This window comes from Spermophilus citellus, assembly GCF_964194105.1.
Source record: "Spermophilus citellus genome assembly, chromosome: 7".
Taxonomy (NCBI): Eukaryota; Metazoa; Chordata; class Mammalia; order Rodentia; family Sciuridae; genus Spermophilus; species Spermophilus citellus.
The window spans coordinates 158,812,999-158,837,915 of NC_138188.1; the positions used below are offsets into that span (position 1 = coordinate 158,812,999).

Genomic DNA, 24,917 nt, shown 5'->3' on the forward strand with positions numbered 1-24,917 from the left:
ACACACCTGTAATCCCAGTGACTCAGGAGGCTGAGGCAGGAGGATCATGAGTTCAAAGCCAGCCTCGGCAACTGTGAGGTGGTAACCAAGTGAGACCCTGTCTCTAAATAAAATACAAAATAGGGCTGGGGAACATGGCTTAGTGCTTTAGTGCCCCTGAGTTCAATCCCTGGCACTCCCCACCACCCAAATTTCCTGATGGATTCAGTTCATTCTTTCATTGAATAAATATTTATTGAATGCAGGCCATGTGTCAGGCACTGTTCTTAGTGCTAGTGGTAAAGCCCACTTACTCATGGGCTTAAATTCAGTCACTTTCTTAATCCCATACCTTATTCAGTACAGCTGTATTTCTTTAATATTTTTTTCCTTCATTTTGATAACGGTCTTGCCGTTTTCTTGCCACATAAGCTTGGTTGCCCCCTTTGTTTCTTAGGGGAATTTTGTTTTAGAACCTCAGCCTCATAAGAGTTTCCATATTTGGGTACTACAATTTTAATTAACTTCAATTACTTCCATGTTTTTTTGTTTTTAGATTTATTTTTATTTTAATTTTTAATTTTTTTTTTTTTTTAGTATTTCATTTAGCTGTTCCCTTTAAAGTCAGATGTGGATTAATATTAATAACCAAGGGCTGGGGTTGTGGCTCAGTGGTAGAGCACTTGCCTAGCACATGTGAGGCCGAGTTCAATCCTCAGCACCACATTAAAAAAAAAAAAAAAAAGTAAAATAAAGATTATATTGTGTCCGACTAAAAAAACAAATATTTAAAAAAGGTAGACACAATATCTTAAAAAATATTATTAACAAATGATATACCCATCAACACTTAATGATGAAGAATTTAAGATGGCTAAATAGTATATATCAGACCTATGGTCTCTGACAAATTTTTTTTTTACAATATTTTTTTTTAGTTGTAGATGGACACAATTTTTATTTTATTTTAATTATTTATTGATTGATATTTATTTTTTAGTTGTAGGGGGACACAGTATCTCTGAATTTTTATGTGATGTTGAGGATCGAACCCAGTGCCTCACTTTGTGCTAGGTGAGCACTCTACCACTGAGCCACAAACCCAGCCCTTATTTATTTATTTTTATGTGGTGCTGCAAATCGAACCCACTGCTTCACTGTGCTAGGCAAGTGCTCTAACATTGAGCTATAACTCTAGCCCTCCTAGAAGTCTTTTATCAGAGATTAAATGATTTGTTAGTTTTACTCAGTGGCTACCTTTTGAGTTTTATCATGTCCCAATCTCATAGATCTGTTCAGAAATGTGTTTTTCCATAGAGTTAGTGCTCCTATGGTTTCTAGTAGTTTTCTTGCTACAATATACTATCTTGACTAGACTGAGAAAAGTCACTTCATTTTTAAGTTGTTAACAATTTTAATCAATTATTAAATAAGTTAATCATGCTGTTACTGTAAAAAAAAATCTGTTCAGAAAGATATACAAAAAAACAAATCGGACACCACATGCATACTTCTCTACAATTTGCCTTTTATACTACTTGATAGTGACCCACAATAGTATTTTGGAATTGAACTCTGATTTTTAAGATAGTTTTGAATTAAATATTATAGGTGTATCATGAAATTATTTGATGTTACAGCATGTATTGTGGTACTTTTTTCACTAAAATACTAACAGCTAATTATTTGGGTGAATAAAAATTATATATAATGGTGGATGTCAGATTGACTCATATGAAAAAGGCATTTTCTAACCCAGATTCAGCCAAATATTAGCACTTTTGTATGGTTCACCCTAATACTTTATTATTTAGTCATCTCTGTCATAGGATGAAGTGAAAAATTTCCCCTTAATTGAATTACAAGAGAAGAAACTTAAGGAAAAATTAAAATATGGTGATTTGCTTAATTATAAAATCTGATTGACTGGAAGTACCAATATTAGTTTATCCTCTTGAAATATTACCATAGGAAAGAAAAGAATGAGTGGTAACTGTAAACATTTTTTGGCATCATGGGAGAAAATTGAACTTATTGTCTGAATTAATTGAGCTAAGGAGACAGTGCACATGTGGCAGACAGACATATACATAGTGTAGTTGCAAATCCCCACTAGTGCAGGGGGACTAATTGTTCTTTTATTTCATGAAAAACTCATTTTATTAACAAATTATGATAGATGGTATAGGAAACAGCTAAAAAAGTCCTAGGAGTGAAAAATATATTTATTTCTTGTTAATACACATTCACAGATTACCCACAACAAATTAAGAAAGAACATTAGAAATTCTTTGTCACCTAGCATACCATTCTTTTTTTTAAAAAAATGTTTATTTTTCAATTGTAGTCGGACACAATACTTCTGATTTATGTATGTATGTATGTATGTATGTATGTATGTATGTAGTTGTAGATGGACAGAATTCCTTTATTTTAGTTGTTTATTTTTATTTGGTGCTGAGGATCGAACCCAGTGCCTCATGCATGCTCCGCAAGCGCTCTGCCACTGAGCTACAGCCTCAGCCCACCTTTATTTTTCTTGTTTGTTTGTTTGTTTATATGTGATGCTAAGGATTGAACCTAGGGCGTCACACATGCTAGGTGAGTGCTCTACCACTGAGCCACAACCCCAGCCCCTAGCTAGCAAATCATTCTTATGCATGGAGTGTATATTGGTTTAAAAAAAAAAAAAAAAACAAAATTTAGCAAATGGGAGATTTTCAATATACCTCTGTTGATTACAGATATACAAGAGCAGAAATACAAAACACCTTTAAAGAGAGAATACTTAATACAATTAATAAAACTTTGGTGACGCTGATAACAAAGAGAAAGCCTTCCTAGCCAATCATGAGGTGAAGGGGGAATATCCTGCTCACAGAGAAAAGTTTAGAGGGTTTGTTTTGTTGTCGTTGTTTTGGGTTTTTTCTGTACCTGGATTGAATTCAGGGGCGCTCAACCATTGAGCCATATCCCCAGCTCTTTTTTGTGTTTTATTTAGAGACAGTGTCTCACTGAGTTGCCTCAGCGCCTCGCTTTGTTGAAACTGGCTTTGAGCTCCCGATCCTCCTGTCTCAGCCTCCCGAGCCACTGGGATTACAGGCATGTGCCACCGTGCTCGGCAAGATTTAGAGGATTCTACCAATGAATCTACCACCAGAATATAATCATGACCAAAGCGTGCAGCCCAGGATTGCAAAGTTTGTTTAACATCCAGAAATCAGTGTTAGTTACCACCTTAACAGAGTAAATCTGAAAAGCCTTGTCATTTTAATACATGCAGGAAAGGGATTTAATAAATTCAGTATCCATTCATGAGGAAAAAGTCTTGGAAAACTATAAGTAGAAGGGGAACTTTGTTAATCTGATCATTATACTAGGAAACTTTTGAAAGCTTTCTTTCTGAGATAGGAAATAAGACATGGAACCTATGAGTTCTGTAATCATCATCAGAGTGGAGCTTGCATCAGGTGGAAAAAGGCAAGGTAAAGAATGAAAACAGGGGCTGGGGATCTACTCAGTTGGTAGAGTGCTTGCTTGCCTTGCATGCACAAGGCCCTGGGTTCAATCCCCAGAATCACGAAAGAAGAAGAAGGAAAAACTAAAACTGTTCAAGTGTTTAGTAGCCACATATGGCTCAGTTAGCTATATTAATAGGGCATATAAATGTATGGTTGCAGACTGTTCTGTTGGGCAGCACTGTTCCAACTAGATGTCCAATGTGGGTTTGTTTTGGAAGATTTGGAGTTGATTTTGAAACTTATATGGCTACAAAAAGTCAAAATGTACTTGAAGAACAACAAAATTCTCTATTGGATATTAAAACTTCTAAAGCTATTGTGATTTAGATAGTGGTTCTTGAACAAAGAGGTTTAGGAATGTCTGCTATACCAGTAGAACTGAGTATAGCATCAAAAAAATAAGTCTACACATAGGTGGGTACATGATTTGTGATAAAGTGGCATTGCAGAGCAGCGGAGAATGTTAACCTTTTATTGATTGATTGATTGATTTTTTTTTTAGTGGACCTTTATTTTTTTCAATGGACCTTTATTTTATTTACTTATATGCCGTGCTGAGACTCAAACCCAGGGCCTCACACATGCCAGGCAAGTGCTCTCCCACTGAGCCACTACTCCAGCTCCAGTGTTAGCCTTTTCAATAATTGGTTCTCAATCAAAATTGGGTATCTACTGGAGGGAGTATGAAACTTGATTCTTACCCTACATGTATACAAAATCGAAATAGATTGCCAATCTACACGTGAAAGGTCATGTCCAAATTCTAAAAGATATTACTTGGAATTTCTTCATGATTTTGGTGTCTGTTTAAGAGATTTTTTTTTCATTATACCAAAGTTCTAAACAAAGCAAATGTTGAAAAAAAAAATGAAGAACTTCTGTTTTCAAGGAACATCATTAAGACTGTGACAAGGAAAGCTACTTGTGCAATTAGGTGCTCCAATCTAGACTATTGCTTCAAAAAACAAAAACTCCTAGAACTTTGTAAGAAAAAGACTGCAATTCGATAGATGAAATGGAAAAACTGTAGAGAAATAGTGTCCAGGTGGCCAGTATTCATGAACAGGTGCCTATGGTTACCAGGAAAATACAAGTGAAAACCATAGTGGAATTCCACTATACACCTATCATAATGGCTGGAATTAGACTGATGATTCCAAGTGGTGAAAGAGTGGGACTGTAGGAATTTTCATAGACTACTAATGGAAAAATAGATTCATTAAAGAAAGGAAAAAAAACTGGAAAAAAAGAGCAGAACACCTCTGTGTATGTGTATCGAGAATTTTTAGAGAGAGAGAGAGAGAGAGAGAGAGAGAGAGAGAGAGATAGTTTTAATATTTATTTTTTAGTTTTCGGCGGACACAACATCTTTGTTTGTGGTGCTGAGGATTGAACCCGGGCCGCACGCTTGCCAGGCGAGCGCGCTACCACTTGAGCCACATCCCTAGCCCGAGAATTTTTTTTTTTTAAACTGTCAATACTTATTACTGTCTTAAGGTGGAAATAATTTAGATGTTAATCAAAAGTAGAACGAATAGCTGAGTACTGTGGCACACACCTGTAATCCTGGCAACTTGAGAGACTGAGGCAAGAGGATTGAGTTCCAAGTCTGTGCCAGCAATTTAGCAAGACCCTGTTTCAAAATCAAAACTAAAATGGCTGGGGTTGTAGCTCAGTGGTAGAGTGTGTGCCTTGCACGTGTGAGGCACTGGGTTCAATCCTCAGGACCACATAAAAATAAATAAAGGTACTGTGAATGCCTGTACCAGTAGTCCATCTACAACTAAAATAAATAAATGAATAAATAAACAAACAAATAAAAATAAAGATATGTGTCCATCTACAACTAAAAATAATATTTTAAAAATCTGAGGTCCTTAAGACAGAGATGTTAAAAACAGTAAAAAGATTAAGGATGTAAATGGCAGATTACTTAACCACTCTAGATCTTAGATTTCCTATCTATAAAGCAGATATTATTATAGTAACCCAATTCTATAATAATATATATTATATATGTAAATAAATATATATATTAAAAATCTGAGATTTTTAATATATATTTATATTTTTACCTGCTTTTTTTAATTTTTAACATACAGATTTAAAGCTACCCACATACACTATTTTACAAATAGATTTCCTTTTTGTTTTTGTTTTTGCTGTGACAAATATGCTTAACAACCCTGAACATATTATCAGTTATTTTCTTAGGATAAATTCCTAGATAATTTTTTTAAAATGGAACAAAGTTTGCGTCACATTGAATTGATTTGAATGTATTTTTCATTACAAAAAAATGAAAAATTTTTAAAAATAGTTATCCCATCTCTTTTACTTAATCAAAGAGTGCTTTTACTTAATCAAATAGTATTGATCGGGCTGGGGATGTGGCTCAAGCGGTAGCACGCTCGCCTGGCATGCGTGTGGGTTCAATCCTCAGCACCACATACAAACAAAGATGTTATGTCTGCCGATAACTAAAAAAAATAAATACTAAAATTCTCTCTCTCTCTCTCTCTCTCTCTCTCTCTCTCTCTCTCTCTCTAAAAAAAAAAATAGTATTGATCAGTTAAAAATATGCCATACTGGGGAGAGACACTGAAGTTAAGATCTGAAAGCAGTGCCAAGGGCAGGTGATAATTCAAATTAAATAGGAATGAGGGACTTGAAACTTGCATTTTAGATCATTCCAGCCATTTTTAAAGAAATACAGAGTTGCAAATGGGTAGATCAAGATAGAATGAGCTGTTAAGAAATCTGTTGGTAATCCTAAGTGAGCTATGTGGTAATGGAAATGGAAAGGAGAGGTTTTTGAGTGTCCTGTAGAAAATGGAATCAGCAAGATTGAGTGCCTATTTGCATGAGAGTGGGCTATTGGAGGAGAAAAGGAAAAAAAAACCATGATTCTCAGAGTTTTGATTCTGGTTAACTGGATAGGAAGTGGTGTTATTAACTAAAGTAGAAAATAGAAACAGAACTTAAATTTTGGGGGAATTGGGCTTTGTTCTCTTCAGTATGCAGAGTCTGTTCAGCAGCATTCAATGTACACTGCAGAAAAACAGCACCATGCCTGCCATCTTTATTGTACATTACAGTATATTTAGTGTACTTGATTATATAGTAGTTAGAGATAATATTGGTCATTTATTAATTAACAGAGCTGTATTTAACCTTCACAACAGCCTTTTCAGGTAGATATTATCAGGAAAAATGAAATGTACAAGGTCATACTGTCAGTGAATGGTGGAGCCAGAATTTCAAATCCCACAGCCTGGCTGAGAGTCTCTGCTCTTCATGGTTGGGCTGATGCTGTTAGGTGTCTCTAAAATAGTAGACTTCAAGGGTATTCTGGCGCTGGACAGTATGGTCTGTTGTGTGGTGCCAGTTAGCTGGTTCATTGAGGAAGAAACAGTATTTTGGATCTGGAGTTTGTTGTTCAGAGTTTTTTTGCCTTGACTTTTGACTGCAGTCTTCAGTTACAAGTTAGGTTGGACATAAGGAAGAAAAGTCTTTTTTTCTTTTTCTTACCCTTCTTTCTTATCCTTTTTTCCCTCTTATTCCTTCTCCTTCTCTCCCACTCCCCCTAATCTTTTCCCTTAGCCAGTTACAATACTTTTGCAGACCAAAAGTATTAATATTCCATATCTACCATGGATATCATGATCCTTATTTACCTGTGGAATGGTTATTGATTGTTCTGTTTTTGTGGTGAGTTTGCCATGTGTAGATTCTCTTAGGACTTCATTGAAAGGGATTTGTTTCCCTGTTTGCATGATCAGCCTTTGATTACCTGTGTCATTGGAGAGCACTATTAGGACAGATCTTTGATCTGTGTTGGGGGATTCCAGAGATACTGTTTGCTATATATCTAGCAGGTGCAAAGCAGCATCTCAGCAGTATTCTTTTGAGTTAGTTTGTGAGTAGCTATCCATTGGCAGAGCATCTCTCAAGATTTCAGTCTGTAACTTATGGTTCTCAATTGATAAAAACCTCATAAGTGAAAGTAAGTTTTAAAGGTTATTATAGTTGCTTTATATAAAACTTTTCTTTAGATTTTCTCATTATAGATTTGATTTATAGATACTCATCTTAATATATATTTTATACCATTTAACATATAACTGTGTCAAGTGACATACTCCTGGTTGTAGTTATAAAGGTTTTTAATATTATTGAACATTCTGAAGTCCTTATTAAAGAACTTTCAGATATATCAAATGATATAAACATTAGGATATGAATACTTCCTTTAAACCTCACTTATCTTTTCATAGGAGGAGAGACTTCAGCATGCAAACCTTCATCTGTTCGGCTTGCACCGTCATTTTCATTCCATGCTGCTGGCCTTCAGATGGCTGGACAGATGCCCCATTCACATCAGTACAGTGACCGTCGCCAGCCAAACATAAGTGACCAACAGGTTTCTGCCTTATCATATTCTGACCAGATTCAGCAACCTCTAACTAACCAGGTAAGTTCATGAAGTATCAGAAATGATGTTGAAATTATAGTTTATTCCTTAAAAGTGTTAGAATATTAACTAGGAAAATAATTAACTAGTTTTCAGTTTTATATATACATGGAAATCTGGATTGACAAAACGATGATAAGAAGTTTGTATTTAAAGTTCATGATTTTTATTTTTATTTTAATTAGTTAAAAGATACCCAGAAACATACCACTTTCTCATTCTGGAATAGAGTGGAATAGTTACTTCTAAAGAATATTAGACAAAAATGAAGCTTATGAAAGTTAGTGAAGTTAAAAGAAAGTTATAGGAAAGCAAGATTCCCATATCAGGAAAGTTAGAGGACTTGTTTTATTAAAAAAAAAAAAAAAAATCCTTAAAATTCAAGAAAAAAAATATATGCATTTGAACAATGCTATTCATTCTAATATTCAGATGAGAGATATTCATCATTATTAGGGCGTGTGCTTATATATATTATAGTAAGATTTTTGTCTGCAGTTAGCTGGCATTACATTGATAAAATACATATGAGTGAATAGCATTCATGGTTAAATAGTTAATAAGTTGAATTGTGGCAAGACTTAATAATTCATTTTATTCAATGAGAAGTTTATTTTCACATTTGAGAATTGGAGCACTTCATCAAAATGTAAGTTTAGGAAGTGTTTACAATTGTGTACAGAAGAAAATGGTGGAACACCAATAAATAATAATGGCAAGATAGTCCATTTATATTATTGTACTTTGAAGAAACAGTATGTTTTGAAAAATTATTTTGCTTGTTCAAAAGCAGCCCATAAAACAGGTGTTGTTTTTGATCTGTTTTCTAGCTAACGAGACTAAACCCCAATTTGTGACTTCTTCAGGTATATTTGTAGTAAATTCCTGGGTCCAGCCCTGGCTTCTTTCTTCTTAGATACAGTGCTCTCTTACATCTAATGCTTGCCATATATGGAGGGCTAGAAAAAAATTCCCGTTGAGTATTTTTATGGTTATGTTATTTTATATTAGTAAGTATTGTTAGCAAAGTACCTATTATTTTTAATATGCAGCTATCATCTTGTTTGTCTTTAGAACATTTATAAAAGATATTTTACTTAGGTTTTCTGTTTTAAATTGTGTTTTTTTAAAGATTCATAACACAGCTGGGGCTGTAGCTCAATGGCAGAGCGCTTGCCTAGCATGCGTGAGGCACTGGGTTCGATCCTCAGCACCACATAAAAATAAACAAATAAAATAAAGGCAAAGAATTAAAAAGATTGATAAGACATAAAAAGACTGTCTTTTGAAGTAATCATTCTTGGCCAGATATTTCTGCCAGAATCTAGAAATTTCTGAACCAAGAAGGGAGTTGTATTAGAAGATATCTTAGAACTGAAGTGTTGTGTTGATGTGGCATGGAATACAGGACATAAGGCATGAGCTCAAGCCTTGGCCCAGGATTTGTTGTAGGGCTTAAAGTAGATCCCATAGACCTGTCTTCCTTGAATGTAAAATTGGAAATCTTAGATTGTACCCCCTAAAATGCCTTCTAGCTATAAACTTCTACATCTTTATTATGTGGTTTCCATTGTTTGGTAATCATTCTGGCAGAATCTTTTAAATAAGACTTACTATAAAAATAGTATATTGAAATAAACTGGCTTTTAAGATTTTTGGTTCTAGTAGTTAATCTTTCCTGTATGAGTATGTGTTAGACAAATGTAAAATGTTTTTATTGAGATGAATTTAGGAAATGAGAATATAATAAAAGTAAGTGTGAAAGATTATGATTGACTGTATTAGAGTTTGATTAGACTGTTCTGGTTTTCACAGTACCTTTCATAGTTCTTAAACTTGCCAGGTACCCTGGATATATGTGATATGTACTATTTAGCTATATTAACAGCTCTAAAAAATAGAAGAAAGTCAGAATTGCATATGAAAATACGAGGTAAATGTAAATAAAATAGGTATTGTTACACTAGTAAACAATTTTTTGACTAAAGTCCTAGATCTTGCACTGTGGAATCTTTTCAGTAATGGTTGTTTTAGCTCTTAGAATTAGTTTAAGCAGGAGATGCAAACTTCTTCTGTTGAATGATCTGTATGAAGGGAAAGGGCAAGCATTGTGGTTAAGATGTTTCCAGCTCCCAGAGCCAGATAGCTGAGAGGGGGTATTATGACATTTCACCCACTTTCCTTTCTTCAGGTTATTCCCCTTTCAAAAGGGGCAACACATGCAGCTAGGCAAGCTCTTGGGTTCTTTGAATACCATTATCTTGCTTTCAGCTGTGGAAGTGGGGAGGAGCACTTGCTGCATTCCTCTCCATTCTCTTGGCACTGTGGATATGAGAAACAGGAAGTTAGGAGAAGGCATCAGATCTGCAGGGCTGGCCTTAGGGCTTAGTATACCTGTGTAACTGTGTGTCTGGAAAAGTTATTTTCTGATTCTTCATTTGTACTTAATGGCAAAATAGAAAATTTGGTTAACCTGAAACTGCAATGAAAGAAAAGGAAGTGTTACTTAGTAAAAAATCAGTGTGTTCTTCCAGTGTATTTTGAGCACCTCTCTACAAGGTTCTTTTTGAAGCACTGAATTATATGCTGTAGTCTGAGGCCAATTGTGTGTGTGTGTGTGTGTGTGTGTGCACGCGCTTGTTTTCAGAAAGCCTTCTGTTTTTTATATACAAGTGATCCTAAAATAGTAACTTTTATTGCCAGAAGTAGATAAGAAAAGTAAGGTACTAAGAACCAACTTGTTGACTTGGCCTTATAGGCAGGTTTGAATGGTGGTCGTAAAGGTTATTGATAGTCTGTGAAGTGAAGCACACAGAATATCAATATTGAGTGCAGAAATTTGATCATTAGCTCATAGTTATGTGTTTGACTTCATGTATGTACTATACTTTCTTTTTTCCCCTTGAGAAGGGTTCTCACTATGTTGACTCAGGTTGGACTCACAGTTGAGTTCCTTTTTTTCTGAGCCTCTTGGATAGCTTGGACTGTACCATACTTTAAAGTTTTCTTGATTGACCATTTTGGTGTTTTGAGTGAGCATAATTATTCCTAGATGTGGTTACTAATTCTTTTTTCAGATGTTTGAAATAACCAGTGGAATTGTGAACAGGCAAGGTTTTTTAATGCATTTTAATAATTGCTCATGCTTATTTCATGCATGCCACAATTATTTTGCCCAAAAATAACCTAAAAATGTCTCAGCTAAAAGGGTATAAAAAAGACCTAAAATTGACGAGAGCTCCTGGCCCACTGTTGGTGTTAAGACCCTGAGTTAGGTATTGACCACCTCAGCTCTCAACCTAGTAGTACTACTACTACCACCACCACCACTATTACTGGGGATTGAACCCAGGGATACTTTACCACTGAGGTACACCCCTTGTCCTTTGTATTTTATTTTGAGATAATCTTGCAAAGTTGATAAGGTTCTTGCTAAATTGCTGCTGATTCTGGCCTCAATTCTGTGATCCTCTTGCCTTAGCCTAGGATTATAGGTGGTGCCACTATACCCAGCTTCCTAGCTGTATTTTTCAACCCCCTCACCCTGGGCTATATTCTTAACTGGCTTTATGTCATTGGAATCTCAAGTTTCTAATTTGTAAAATGGTCATGGCAATAGCACTTACTCTCATGAGATTGTTGAGAAGATTATATCAGACATGTAAAAATATTCATGTTAAAACAGTATTTTGTAAATACTGTATTATATTAATTATTTTACTATCAAGTTATTTAGTTTGCTTTGTGAATAGTATACTTCGTGCTAGTGTTAATTTTACTGGTAATGAAGCATTTCACTGGTTTATACTTTTTGAAATTTCACATTGAGGCTGTACTATAGCAGTTCAAGAAGAGGTTTGCTGATTAGATGACCTCCATGGCGGCCGGGGTCCATGAACTTAAATTAAAAAAAAACACACAAAATTATGTTCTTTGGAACTTCTTTTATTACTGTTTATAGCTTTCATTCACATAAAAAGAATTGACATATTTATTACCAATATTATCTATTTAGAAAATTAAGCCCCCCAAGGAATGTTACTATGTGAATTTAGTTTTATCTACTGCATGTACATTTGTGTGGTGTGTGTGTATGTGTGTATTTTCCCCCCCAGTACTGGGGATTGAACCCAGGACCTTGTATGCTAGGCAAATACTGTACCATGGATGGAATCATGTGCCTAGCTACTACTGTTTCTATTTTTAAAAAAGCAATCTATTTTTTGAAAATTAATTCAGAACTTGTTAATTCTGATGATCACTTCAGACAAATAGTTTAGCCACTGAGATTCCTCCCCCCCACCCCACCTTACTTGGAACTTAAGAAAGAAGAAGGTCTTGAGAGAAATTATTAATTCAGTAATTCAGCAAATTTACCATCTGGATAACAATTTGAGAGTTTGAGTATACCTGCAGAAGAAACTTATTAATATTGGTTTATGAGAAAGTACGCTTTAGTAAATGCAGTCAGTGGATAGTAACTCCAACTTTACAGACCACAGGGGTGGGGATAATTTTTGTTTCACCTATAGTTACAACTTTTCCTTCTTTTTCATTCATGTGGGTTAGATTAATAAGTATACCAAGACTCCAGATGTTTCTATGAGGCCTTAGTATGATGTATTTTCTGTTGCCCCTCAGATTAACTCAAATGTCCTTTGAGAGGGGCTTTGTTAGAGCTTTTGACTGAAGTATAATTTCCCCAGGCATAAATGTCAATAAGAGAAGTCAGGAACACAAGGAGGAGCGAGTGGTAATAACTATAGGTACCTTGATTTGACTAACTGGCTTTGAGGATTTGATGATTGCAAGAAGCTCTGTGGAAGACATTTGGTGGGTGAGTGGTGCTCGAAGAGTAGTCCAGTAGCATTGGTGTGCTAGTTGCAGCCCTCATGGATATGTGTAGAGAGGGTCCATGCTCCTGCATTATCCTGTCACTAATTTAGTGAAAATTTTTAGCAGGAAACTCAAAGTTGAACTTCTTATAACCTAGAGAATGCTGAAGGGAGCCATGGTTTAGGATTGAGTGACGGGAAAAGGAAATGTGAGGGTAAAATGGGAGGTATTTAATTTGGATGGCATATTTTATTTCCTTGTGTTAAGGAAATGAATGAACATTTCAGCCTTGCTCTGGAGCAGGTACTTGTCAGGGAAAAGGGTCTGGTGGTGGTTAGAGCTGTGCTTCTAGAGCACTTTCCAACAGTTGGAGGCAGGGAGGCGTTGCTACCAATTCTTTTTGGTACCACCAGGGTCTTGAAATCATATCTTGGAAGCTACAGGTTGTCTCCAATGATTGGGTTTGTCTTTGCAAGCCAATTATAAACCAGCTCATTTTAGGAATAATTCTGAACAAATTTTGCTTTGGGCTCATTGTTTTAGAGAAGCCCTCTTGAGCAGCATTCCTGTGTCTCTCCTGGATCCAGGGGTATGTCTATAATTCACCATTTAAGTGTAGGGAATACATTAAAACCTTGGGCAGCTGGGCATTCCATCTTCTGTTTAATTTATTTGTTCCAGTGGTTGTGTCTTCATTGTATTCCAAATGAAAGAGAAACTTTGAGAGAGAATGTGTAATCTTGTAATGTAGATATCTTTTTCGAAACAGATATACAGGTTACAGAAGAGGGAATTACACCAGTGCAGAATAGTTAAAGTGCTAGTCTTTTCTATTTAAGGTGATGCCTGATATTGTCATGTTACAGAGGCGGATGCCCCAAACCTTCCGTGATCCAGCAACTGCTCCCCTGAGAAAACTTTCTGTTGACTTGATCAAAACATATAAGCATATTAATGAGGTAAGATCATTGATTTTTTTTTTTGTTATATTAGCATCTGTCTTGCAATAGATCAAGGGAAGAAAGTTATTTTGTGCTTGTTTAAATATCCTAAACTTGTTTTATTCCCAGTGGTTGTCATGTTATAATTTTTATGAAGAACAGTAAGTGAATGATTTATAGATATATAATTACAATTATGTAAAAGAAAAGATACTAACAAGGACTGCAAACAACAAAGAAAGTTGTGGATCACTTCCCCTTTTTCAAAATTGTATTTAATAGGTTGAGTTTTTCTATAATAACTCTCTCCCAAAACAAAGAAGGTGAATACTGATTGTATAAAAATAGACATATATTTGACTTTTGCTTAAATTTTGATTTATCTGTAGCTTTTGCTCTTGGTGTTGAGAAGCTCTGAGATATATTTAACCCCCAGTTACGGGCATTTGGTGTACTTTATTTGATCTATCTGTATCTCTGTGATTTTATTGTCTTTAGGTTTTTATGTGTATTCTTTTATCTGTATCTTTCTGTGGTAAGATAACCAAAAGCTTTTCCTGGCAGAAGTAAATAGTATTAAAAACATAAACAGTGCTTTGAATTTACTTGTTTTACAACTTGGCTTTTTGCCACTAAAAATTATTTTTATGGTGTGTTGGCCCTTTTTTGACTTGATTGTTATTTGCTTTTGGCCTTAATTCTCAATCTATAATCAATTATTAAGTGATCTTTTCTGGAGAAGAGGAGCCCATGCTTTCTTTCCTCTTTAATGGGGAACCCTGCATCCTTTCTGATTAAAGACTTTTGCCCCTCCCATTTTAGAGCCACTTAACTACAAATATTTGTATTTTTAAATATGCAAAATTTATAGCAATTTGGTCCTGTTTATTGCCAGTATTATTATATTACTATGACATTGTGGTCAGATAAATTTAGAATTAACTCAGTGAGGAACAGTTCTTAGATTTTGTACATGTTTATGTATTATAAAGGATGGACTGTACTAGCTTGTGATTATCTGAAAATATCTCATAAATGGTTTCTAACAGTGTGTTGATAGCCAGTTTGTTTCTTTCTGATAAGTTGTTAATAAAATTATAGTTTAACTGTTCTTTATTGTAGCTTTGTTGAAACTTTTTTTAAATGTCACCTTGTAAACTAGACTTTTTCATCTGTTCTATGGAATGCAATTTATAATTTCTTCAAAGTTAGTTACCAATTACTTGGACTGTTTATCTTATTTTTATCCATCTTTGGAAACTATATTATAAGATAATATAATATAGGTGTTAAGAAAAATAACTTAGCCTGTGATTAACTATATGTTTAGGAATTTAGTGGGAAGTGAGGGTTGGGTGGGTTGGCTGTTTTTCAATAATTATTAGATTATCATCAGATTAAAAACTGGGCGATTTTAGTAAAACATCACTTCATCTGCATTTATACTTCCATTTTTTAGTCTTTTTTTGCCTGGAACATAAAATATAAAGTTGGCATTGACTTGGACATATAAGGGAATTTGAACTTGAAGAAGATGAAACTTATTTATTTCATTTGGCATTTGTTGTTTATATCAGTGTGTGTATTTGTCAAAATTCCTCATACTATATTTTAAAAATCAGTGCCATCTCATTTTATATAAGTTTTACCCTGATTTATTAAATAAATATTTATATTCTTTTTGAATAGGATACTCTGGACTAATCATTTAACATCTCCTATTTATAAAATATACCAACAGCCCAACTATATAGTAAATTTCACTGTAGGCATTTTTCCATTGGTTGCATCAACATTATTTTCTAATTCAAATGTCAGCTGCAGAAAATTCTTTATTTTTTATGTTATAAAGAAAAAAATTCATCAATTTCCTGATAGATTTGTCATAACACTATTTATCCTCATTTCAGGTTTACTATGCAAAAAAGAAGCGGAGACACCAACAGGGTCAGGGAGACGATTCCAGTCATAAGAAGGAGCGGAAGGTTTACAATGATGGTTATGATGATGACAACTATGATTATATTGTAAAAAACGGAGAAAAGTGGATGGATCGTTACGAAATTGACTCCTTGATAGGCAAAGGTTCCTTTGGACAGGTAATTGAATGAAAAATACTGAATTTCATTAATTGGAAATTATTTGTGAATTATACTATTTCACCCTTTCCTCAAAAGCACACTTTTAAAATATTTGTAAATAGATTTTAAAAATGGATATCTGAGTATCTAGATGATCAAAGATCTCCAAAGACAAGAAAACTTCATCCTCTATAAAAACTCCATTAGGATTTTTTATTTTAACTTCATGTCTTTGGTTACTATTTTTTTTAAAACTAATGACTAAGTGGTTAATTTTAATAGCTAAGAGATATTTTTTAAAATAACTAATAGTATATTACCTCTTTTGTATGGGCTTTATATAGTCTGTGGATTGTTCATTATGTGTATTAGAGACGTTTGCATTTCTGTCTGTTTTAATTTCTTCAAGGAGAAAAGAACTACCATTTTCAAGAAGTAGCAGGCATCTTCCCTTTTCTGGAGGCTCGTGTTGTGCTCTGGGTTTTCCTCCCACCTCATTTCCTAATTGTATTAGGCCTCTGAGTGGGCGATAAGCTTCAAGACGTCCTTTTCTGGTCCTTAGGGCACCAGCATTACCCGTGCTCTGATTGGGGTAGTTCCTGGGGACCTGTGTTTTTCCTTTTTATTCCCAACCTGTTCTTTTCTCCCATAAGTCTCCCCTTCTTAGTTGAACACCCAGCACAAAACTCTAAAAACTTGCATCCAGATTCAAGAGCTCATTCTCATCCTCCTCCTCCTCCTTGTATAAAACTTTCTACGTTTCCCTGGCTACTCTTCACTTAGTAAATCCTCTTGGTTCTCTGAGTCATAGTGCTGTTTTGTTTGAGGTATAGTCCTTGCATGGTGAGTTAAATATTAACCTGAGATTCAGCTACTTCTGACTTTTCACTGACAAGGCTAGACAGAGAGTTTAAATTAAAGACTTCTTGAATTGTGCATGTGTATGTGTTTTAAATTATGGAATATGTGTGTGCTTACTTCTCTGTTCCTGCCCTGACCTGAGAGCAAATTATATTCTCCTTTTTAGCCTGAGGGGGAAAATTCTATCCAATGTAACCATTCCATGGACAAAAGTATACTGTAAGCCATTAACAGGCACAAGTGTAAACCCCCCCCCCAAAAAAAAAAAAAAACCTAAACTGTTTACACATATAAGGAAAAATGAATAAGCATGTTCAAAGCCTTCTGTATCTCCAGTGTGGCTCACCAGGTTCTGATGACACATGTACAGTGTATGTGCTCCTTCCCATAATGTGAAGGAACTTTTCCTTGATTTATAAACTCTCTTTCTTTTGAGTTGGGCTCAGTGTTTTGGGGGCCTGTCTTTATGCAAGTAATCCTGCTTTGTTGGAAGCAGCTTTTGCTTCTTTCACAGTCCCTGAAAGAAAGGCATTCTTGAGACCCAGCTGTTAGCCAGAACTATAATCACCGTATAGTTGTAGAGATCGCGCCCTCTACTTTGAAAAGGGCACCAACATTTCAGCAGTTGCTCTCAATAAGACATTTTTCTAACTTAGTGATATCCACTGTGAAATTTGTGGGCATATAGATATTCTCTAAACTTAGTTGTCCCTATTCATTCTTTCAGCGCATATGTTTTGCTCCTCCCCTTCACCTCAATTTGCTTATCCGCTAGCTCCTCAGAGCAGGTAGGCATAGTAAATCTGAAAATATGGGCCTGTTTGACCTCAGACTCCATCATCCTGATATTTCTCAGGCAGAGATATGCAGTGTTTATGTTCAAGACTCATCACTCATCAGAATAATTACTGTCTTCCATATTGACTTAGCCATACTTTCTCTAAAATTTCTGCCAGGTCCTTGTCAAATTCAGGGTCTTGCTATTTCTTTAGATGGTGGTTTTGAGTCCTATTGCACATTGAAATTTCTGATGGAGCTTTTAAGAAAGGATTGATGTTAAATCAGAATTGAGCCAAATTCTGGGCATCAATATTTTTTAAAACTCCCCATTAAATGTGTAATTCAGGATTGAAAACTACTGCTTTAGTTTTAACCAGTTAATTATTTGTCAAGTCATTACGTACTTGGCCCCCTGAGATTGGCCTTTGTCTTTGAGACTGTCAGGGATCTGAACACTGAACTACACCATTTTTGTCGCAGTCCGTACATTCAAGGAGGTAGAAGATTATCATACTATTTGATCACATGTTTACAAAGATAGTGTCTGATCAAAAAGACAACAGATAGTATCTTTTAAAATTGGGTGAAAACAGAGAGATAAGATACTGTTTATTCCTTTCCAAATCTGATTTATAATTTAATTTTACAATATATTTAGCCTTAAACAATTTGGATCTTGTAGCCTATCTCTGATCACTGGTTCTCAGTCTTCACATTGAGATCATTTGGAGTTCTACCTCAATCCCCATGCTTTTTGAATGTATGAACTTTTAGCATATGGTGGAACTTCTCTGGTAATTTGTGTTTTTTTCTTAGCATAAATTAATTATTTTATAAACCTTTGTTTTTGTGTATCAAAATAAAGTTAGAAAGTTATCTGTTCTCTGAGATGCATTAGAACTTTAAAATATTTTATTTATATTCTTGGGATTTAAATCAAGTTTTTCTCATTCAAAGAATGGTGAGGTGAATTGTTTTATAGTAAGAAGAAATAGTTTTCAGTAAAAGAGGTTAAAAAAAAAAAAGCCAAAGCATTTGTCAATATTCTCAATTTTATTTCTGAAGAAGGAAAAAAGTTAAGTCTAATTTTGTTAAGAAAGTTATCCATTTTGTAGATATATAGAAATATTAAAAGGATATAAAAATTCAAATTTAGTTCAAAAGATGGACTTAAAGTTATAAACTTTTATAACTACTGAATTGAAAGAGGATCTTTTCTAATTCAGAAGGTCAAAAAATATACAGTTAAATGAGAATTCAGTAGGTTTGCAATTGGGGGAAAATGTAAACTGTTGTGAAATTGTTGACATTAATGCAAATAATTACTTACCTTTCTTCTCTTTTAGGTTGTAAAGGCATATGATCGGGTAGAGCAAGAATGGGTTGCCATTAAAATAATAAAGAACAAGAAAGCTTTTCTAAATCAAGCCCAGATAGAAGTGCGACTTCTTGAGCTCATGAACAAGCATGACACAGAAATGAAATACTACATAGGTAAACAAATAGGCAATCATGCAGTGTACCTACTCTAGGCCAGAAAATTGAATCAATAGTTATTTTTGTATCAGAACATGTTGATTTTTATTTTAAAGTGATCAAAATTTTTTCTTTCATTTGGAGAGCATAAATCTGTTTCTTAATTTGAAATCTTTGGGAGTAGTACACTCCAGATATTACAATGAGAATAGGACCTTTTTTTAAAATTACAACTTATAAGTTATATCTTTTTTTTTTTTTTTTTTGCATTGATAGTGAATGTTCATCCACAGTCATCCTAGTAGTTCTAATCTAGCTCAGAAACTAGATGCAAGCCGTTTGTTAGTTGTTGTAGAACCTTTTTTGGAGTGTCTGGACCAAGGTCTCAGGCACTTTGTCAGTTTGTCAGCATTAGAATCTGTTGTACTTACTATAACAGAAAAGAGGTAGTAGCCACTTACTAAACTCCTGTCACATTCCTTATTATTTTCTTCTGTCATCTCTAATAATTATGACAGTCCTATAAGGAAGATGGTAGAACATTTAAATTATAGATATAGAATAGTACTTATAGTGTTTTAAATAAAACTGTTTAAAGTTGGCACCACGTGGAGGGGCATTGACAAAGGAAAGAATTGAAGGACTCAAATTTGTAGCAAATTCTGTGGCAGTTTTGAGTTTAATTTCTGGGCATTGTCAATATTTGGGTGTAGGAAAGGGAAATAACATTGCACTGTATTGTAAGTGAAAAATGCAATGTCTTAAACTGCATTTAAAATTGGAACCATTAAGAAAAGGCATGGGAATGTGTTATGATTCTGTAGTTCTCCCAGAATGGTAAAAATAAACAATGGCTGGTTACTGGCAAAGGCCTCAGATAGTTAAGGTCATTTCATTTTTCATTTTTCACTTTCGTAAAAATATGAGCATGCACCTTTTTCTTCTTCCTTGGTTCCTTTGCAGATATATGATGTTATCTAAAATAAAATGGTCTCTGATACCTCATCCCTTCTTCCTCCTTAACTCTCAAGGATTGTATTTTGAATGTTTGCTTAAATAGCAGAAAAAAATGTTGGTACTATTAACTGTAACATTTTAATTCTGCGTTATTGAAAGGAAACATGGCTGGCCTAGAGTGACTACTCAACACGTTAGGTACCTTATAAGGGCTGTCCTTTTGTTGTGGTGGTGGTGGTACCAGGGATTGAACCCAAGAGTGCTTTACCACTGTAACTATAACCCTTTTTTATTATTATTATTTTTTAATTTTAATAAAAGGCCTCAGACTCCTGAGCTGCTGGGATTATAGGTGTGCCCACTACTCCTCACTCCTTTTGTTTTGAATAAACTGACTTTAATAACCAATAAATATATTAGTTATTGTAAATGCACTTTTGGGTAAGGATGATGATGATGATGATGATGATGATGATGATTATAAAAGAAGATGGCAAATGCAAAGGATCTCAAAAAAAATCATGAGGTTCTGTATTGGAAAACAATAATAAAAGAACTTTAAGTAGAGGTATCTTTATTTAAAGTGTCTGAAAGTTGTGTTGCTTTTTCATAATATGATTTAATTTTAAGATGATTGAATATAATTTATTCTGATGAGGAAGTATTTTAAATCTTTGAACTTTAAGAAAATATCTGCATATAGCATAATTTTAATTTTTAACTGGCACCTAAAAATTATGTACCTTTATGTGATGTTTTGATAAATGTATACATTATGTAGTGTTCAAATCAGAGTAAACATATCTGCACATTTATCACTTATTTGTGGTGAAAACATTCAAAATCCATGTAATTATTTTGAAATACACATACTATGTAATAGTACAACAAAGCCTTTTTTTTCTTTCCCTACCTCTCTCTCCCTTAAATAATAGCATAACTTCTTATTTGGGTTATTTGGTACCTCCCATTGTCTAATTAAGAGAAAATTTAATTTGGATCTAGAACAAAGTCTTGCCAACCCTCCATTCTCTTACAAAACCAGCTTAAAAAGCTGGAAAAATAGTTTGAACTTTCCTTGACAGTGTTTTTAGTGCTTAGCACATTATAGGGACTAAGTAATTGAGTTATGAATTGGGAGGTCAAGTGGAAGTGAGTAGATCTCTCATTGGAGGAACATTCTAATTGCAGAGTTTCTTAAAGGGATTTTTGTAATCACATTGGAATTCTGACATCAGTTATCTTTTGTATTCCTTTTGTAGCTACTGCTTAACCTGAGATTAAAAATTCATGCATTGGCCATGTCTGTGAAATGTCATGGAGTTGTTTGTAGTTTCAGACCTGTGAACCATAATGACCAAGTAGATTTTACACCTTTTTATGTAACCTTTTAAGGATTCTTTTTTTGTATGTTCGCAGTGTCAGAGAGTGCTATAAACTCATGAAAAGTATGTAGAAGTTTCACTGTTACTTAACCCAGTTTTAGATCAAAAGCAATACTGATGCACATTGTTGGAAGGCAGGCAGCCTAGGGCTACCTTCAGGAAAACACAATGTCTGTGTAGTGACCAGATATTGAATACTGACAGTTATTCAGGATAAATTTGTAGAGAAACCTGCTTTGGTGATAATATAAGACCAAAATGAAGGTAGCCTTGTCATCCACTTGAGTAACGTGTGTGGTGTGGTACATGTAAGAATGTTTATAGCTAAAGGCAGCACTTTTTTTTATTGAATATTCTAATCTCATCTGATGTGAAGTAAAATGTTAAGACCTAAGCACCATCTTTCAAGCATTTTAGTGATTATTAAGCCTTCTTAGATGGTCACCTAATCGATTTCAAGTTACATGTTCTGTACCGTTTCCCCAGTCATAGTCCTGCTCATACTTTCTTCTTGTGGCTGAGCTTTATTTTGGTATTTTTCCAAACCTTCTAGTCTTGCATGAGATTTCCCTTTTATCAATTTCATCAACATAATCAAATGACTTGATTATGGACTTCCCAATACCTTATAAAAGCATGATTTTTAAACTCTTGCTTTAAGTACTAAGTACTTTCACAGTTATTATGAAAATTACTAGCAAACACAGATTTTGTATTTATTTATCAAAGCCAATTTATGTATTAGATGCCAAGTATAGCATTGTCAAAAGAAGAGACTACAAAGGGTGAAAGGTCTGAGGTGGAGCTTCCAGAAACTAAAAAGTACTCTCCTTTATAAATCATGATAACTCTTCTGTTTAATTTTTTTAAAAACAGGGCACTTTGGTGATACTTTTTACCATATATCATTTATTGATAGACATTATACCTTTTTAGCAGAAAATCAATTTAGATAATCTTTCTTAACTGTAAAATGTACTGTTCATGTAGAATGGTGATCTCCAAAACTCTTCCTGGTTTTTGCTTTGCATTTTGATACTGTGATGTCATGTGTTGTTGAGTACATGTCATGTGTTGTTGAGAGTACATGTATGTATATGTTACTTTCATTTTATGGATATGTATAGTTGAAAATTAAGCTTTTTTCTCTTTCAGTGCATTTGAAACGCCACTTTATGTTTCGGAACCATCTCTGTTTAGTTTTTGAAATGCTGTCCTACAACCTCTATGACTTGTTAAGGAACACCAATTTCCGAGGGGTGTCTTTGAACCTCACAAGAAAATTTGCGCAACAGATGTGCACTGCACTGCTTTTCCTTGCGACTCCAGAACTTAGTATCATTCACTGTGACCTAAAACCTGAGAATATCCTTCTTTGTAACCCCAAACGCAGTGCAATCAAGATTGTTGACTTTGGCAGTTCTTGTCAGTTGGGGCAGAGGGTAAGTATTTCAGGATTTGTGAATTAAAATAGAATTATAACAGAATAGGTCGACACTGAAATGTTGTTAATAATTTATTTGTAGATTGAAGGCAATTATAGTATGGCTATTTATCTTTAAAATGTAGTACTTGAGTCACCTTGATACTGATCTCTTTTAAAAAAGTGAGTAGCATTACTTTGAATTAGAAGATGCTGAATTTTCAAAGTGGATGTATTTGAAACTGTATGTATACTTAAAAGAGTAAGAGAATAATAAATAAAAGAAGTAAATATTAGGTGATTCTAGATATATTCCCAAATAGAGGTTTTAGTATAAATTTGGGGGGGATTCCAGTACAGTGTCTTGAATTTTTGCCATAGTATATTTCTCTAAATCCTACCAAGATTATTATTATTATTTTTTTAACCCTTAAAAACTGCCAGGTATAATGCTAGGGTTGTGGCTCAATGGTAGAGCACTTGCCTAGCATGTGTGAGGCACTGGGTTCGATCCTCAGCACCACATAAAAATAAACAAACAAAATAAAGGCATTGTATCCATTTACAGCTCAAAAAAATATTAAAAAGAAAACTTGCCACGTAAAAACAAATGCAGCGATCTCTGCATTAGTCATGGTACTGTAGTATAGAAATTACAGTTGTTGGACATATTTGTTTTGATAAATGGTTAAATTTTGCCTTCTCTTCCCCACAAAATTATAATTTAAATAAATTCACACATGTCCAAACATGTTTTTTTTTTCACAATGTTAAAAACAGATGTGTCTGTAGTGATAAACAGACTAAGTGTAGCTGATGTAGGAAAGCAAAATTTTCCTACCATAAGTTAGTGAAATTTCCTGTCCTGTCCAACTTTTCTCCTCCAGGTGTTTTTGTTTTTTTTTGGTTTTTTGTTTTTTTGGTTTTTTTTTGGTACCAGTGATTGAACTCCCGCATTCAAATCACTGAGCCACATCCCCGCCCTGTTGTGTAATTTATTTAAAGACAGGGGCTCACTGAGTTACTTAGCGCCTCATCTAGTTTTTTATTTTGAGGCAGTGTCTTAGTAAATTGCCCAGGCTAGCTTTGAACTTGTGATCATCCTGCCTCAGCCTCCAGAGTATCTGGGAATAATAGGCCTGCACTACTGTGCCCAGCTGTGAAGCTATAGTGTATTGAAGTAATTTTTAAAGATTGGAGTAGGAAGCAACATTTGCAGTTTCAGATGCCTCTGAAAAAAATCAAGAGATACAGCTAATACGGGATAAGGTATATTAGGAATGAAAAACATGCCTATTTTTAGAGTAATTTCAGTAGATTTTAAACTTAGAAATCCCCTCCACCCCATTGAAACCAAGTCTCATGTTCTGTCCTAATATCAAAAGTATTATCTCTGTCTAGCCAATTAACATTATTCCATTAGCTCAGTAAGTTTTTAACTCTTCACCTCTTTTGGTATTGCATGGAAGTCATTTCCAAGATAGGTATGTGTGGCCCTGTCCCCTGGATCTATTGATCAAAGTCAGAAGGTAGGGCAAGTGTATTTCAAGGAAAATTCCTCATGAGATTTTGGTGCTTAAACTGGCAGGTGAAAGAACCACTTCTTTGAACAAGTTTGGATGGGTAGGTGACAGACTTTCTTGCAATAAGCTGTGAGGTGAGACCATCTCTCCATAGTAGGGAGCTTGGGGGTCAGCAATGTTATTAGCTTATAAAAACTTGAAAGTGTAGTACAGGTTGAAGTGCTTGTGACCAGAAGTGTTTCAGATTTCAGAGTCTTTTTGATTTGGGGATATTTTCAGTCTTTACCAGTTGAACATAACCCTAATTCAAAAATATGAAACCTGAAATGTTCCACAATCTTAAACTTTTGTGTGCTGTGTTTAAGATTTTGGAATATTTTGGATTTTCAGATTTAGGAGTGACCAGCCTATACTACTTCCCAATTCTTTGTGTTAGGCTTTCTTCTTAGAATGCTGAAGATTCTTGACTTGCCTACAGAGGCCTGAGATTGTTCTTTAAGACTTGGCTGGAGTACTTAGTGGGAGTCACAGGAGAGTGCATGAGTTTGCGTGGCTGAAGTGTTAAGAAGTTTTGTTAGAATTTTGTTTCTCTCTTTAAACAAGTTTGTTTGCTTTAATAATCTAGTTATAAATTTACAATAGAGAAATCATGCATTTCAAGATTTTATTTCCCTAAGAAA

General features: G+C 34.5%; 1 protein-coding gene across 6 annotated transcripts in view; it reads left to right on the forward strand.

Moving 5' to 3' along the window:
* Positions 1-24,917, forward strand: part of DYRK1A (dual specificity tyrosine phosphorylation regulated kinase 1A) — a 150,325-nt gene that overhangs the window by 101,917 nt on the left and 23,491 nt on the right. For 5 of the 6 annotated variants that reach the window (XM_081300658.1, XM_081300659.1, XM_081300657.1 and 2 more), the window contains 5 exons: positions 7,778-7,974; positions 13,650-13,769; positions 15,662-15,850; positions 18,820-18,967; positions 22,447-22,733. In XM_081300658.1, coding sequence (XP_081156784.1) covers positions 7,778-7,974; positions 13,650-13,769; positions 15,662-15,850; positions 18,820-18,967; positions 22,447-22,733 — 941 coding nt within the window. The remainder of the gene's footprint in view (positions 1-7,777; positions 7,975-13,649; positions 13,770-15,661; positions 15,851-18,819; positions 18,968-22,446; positions 22,734-24,917) is intronic. The other variant, XM_081300660.1, reaches the window with a different exon arrangement.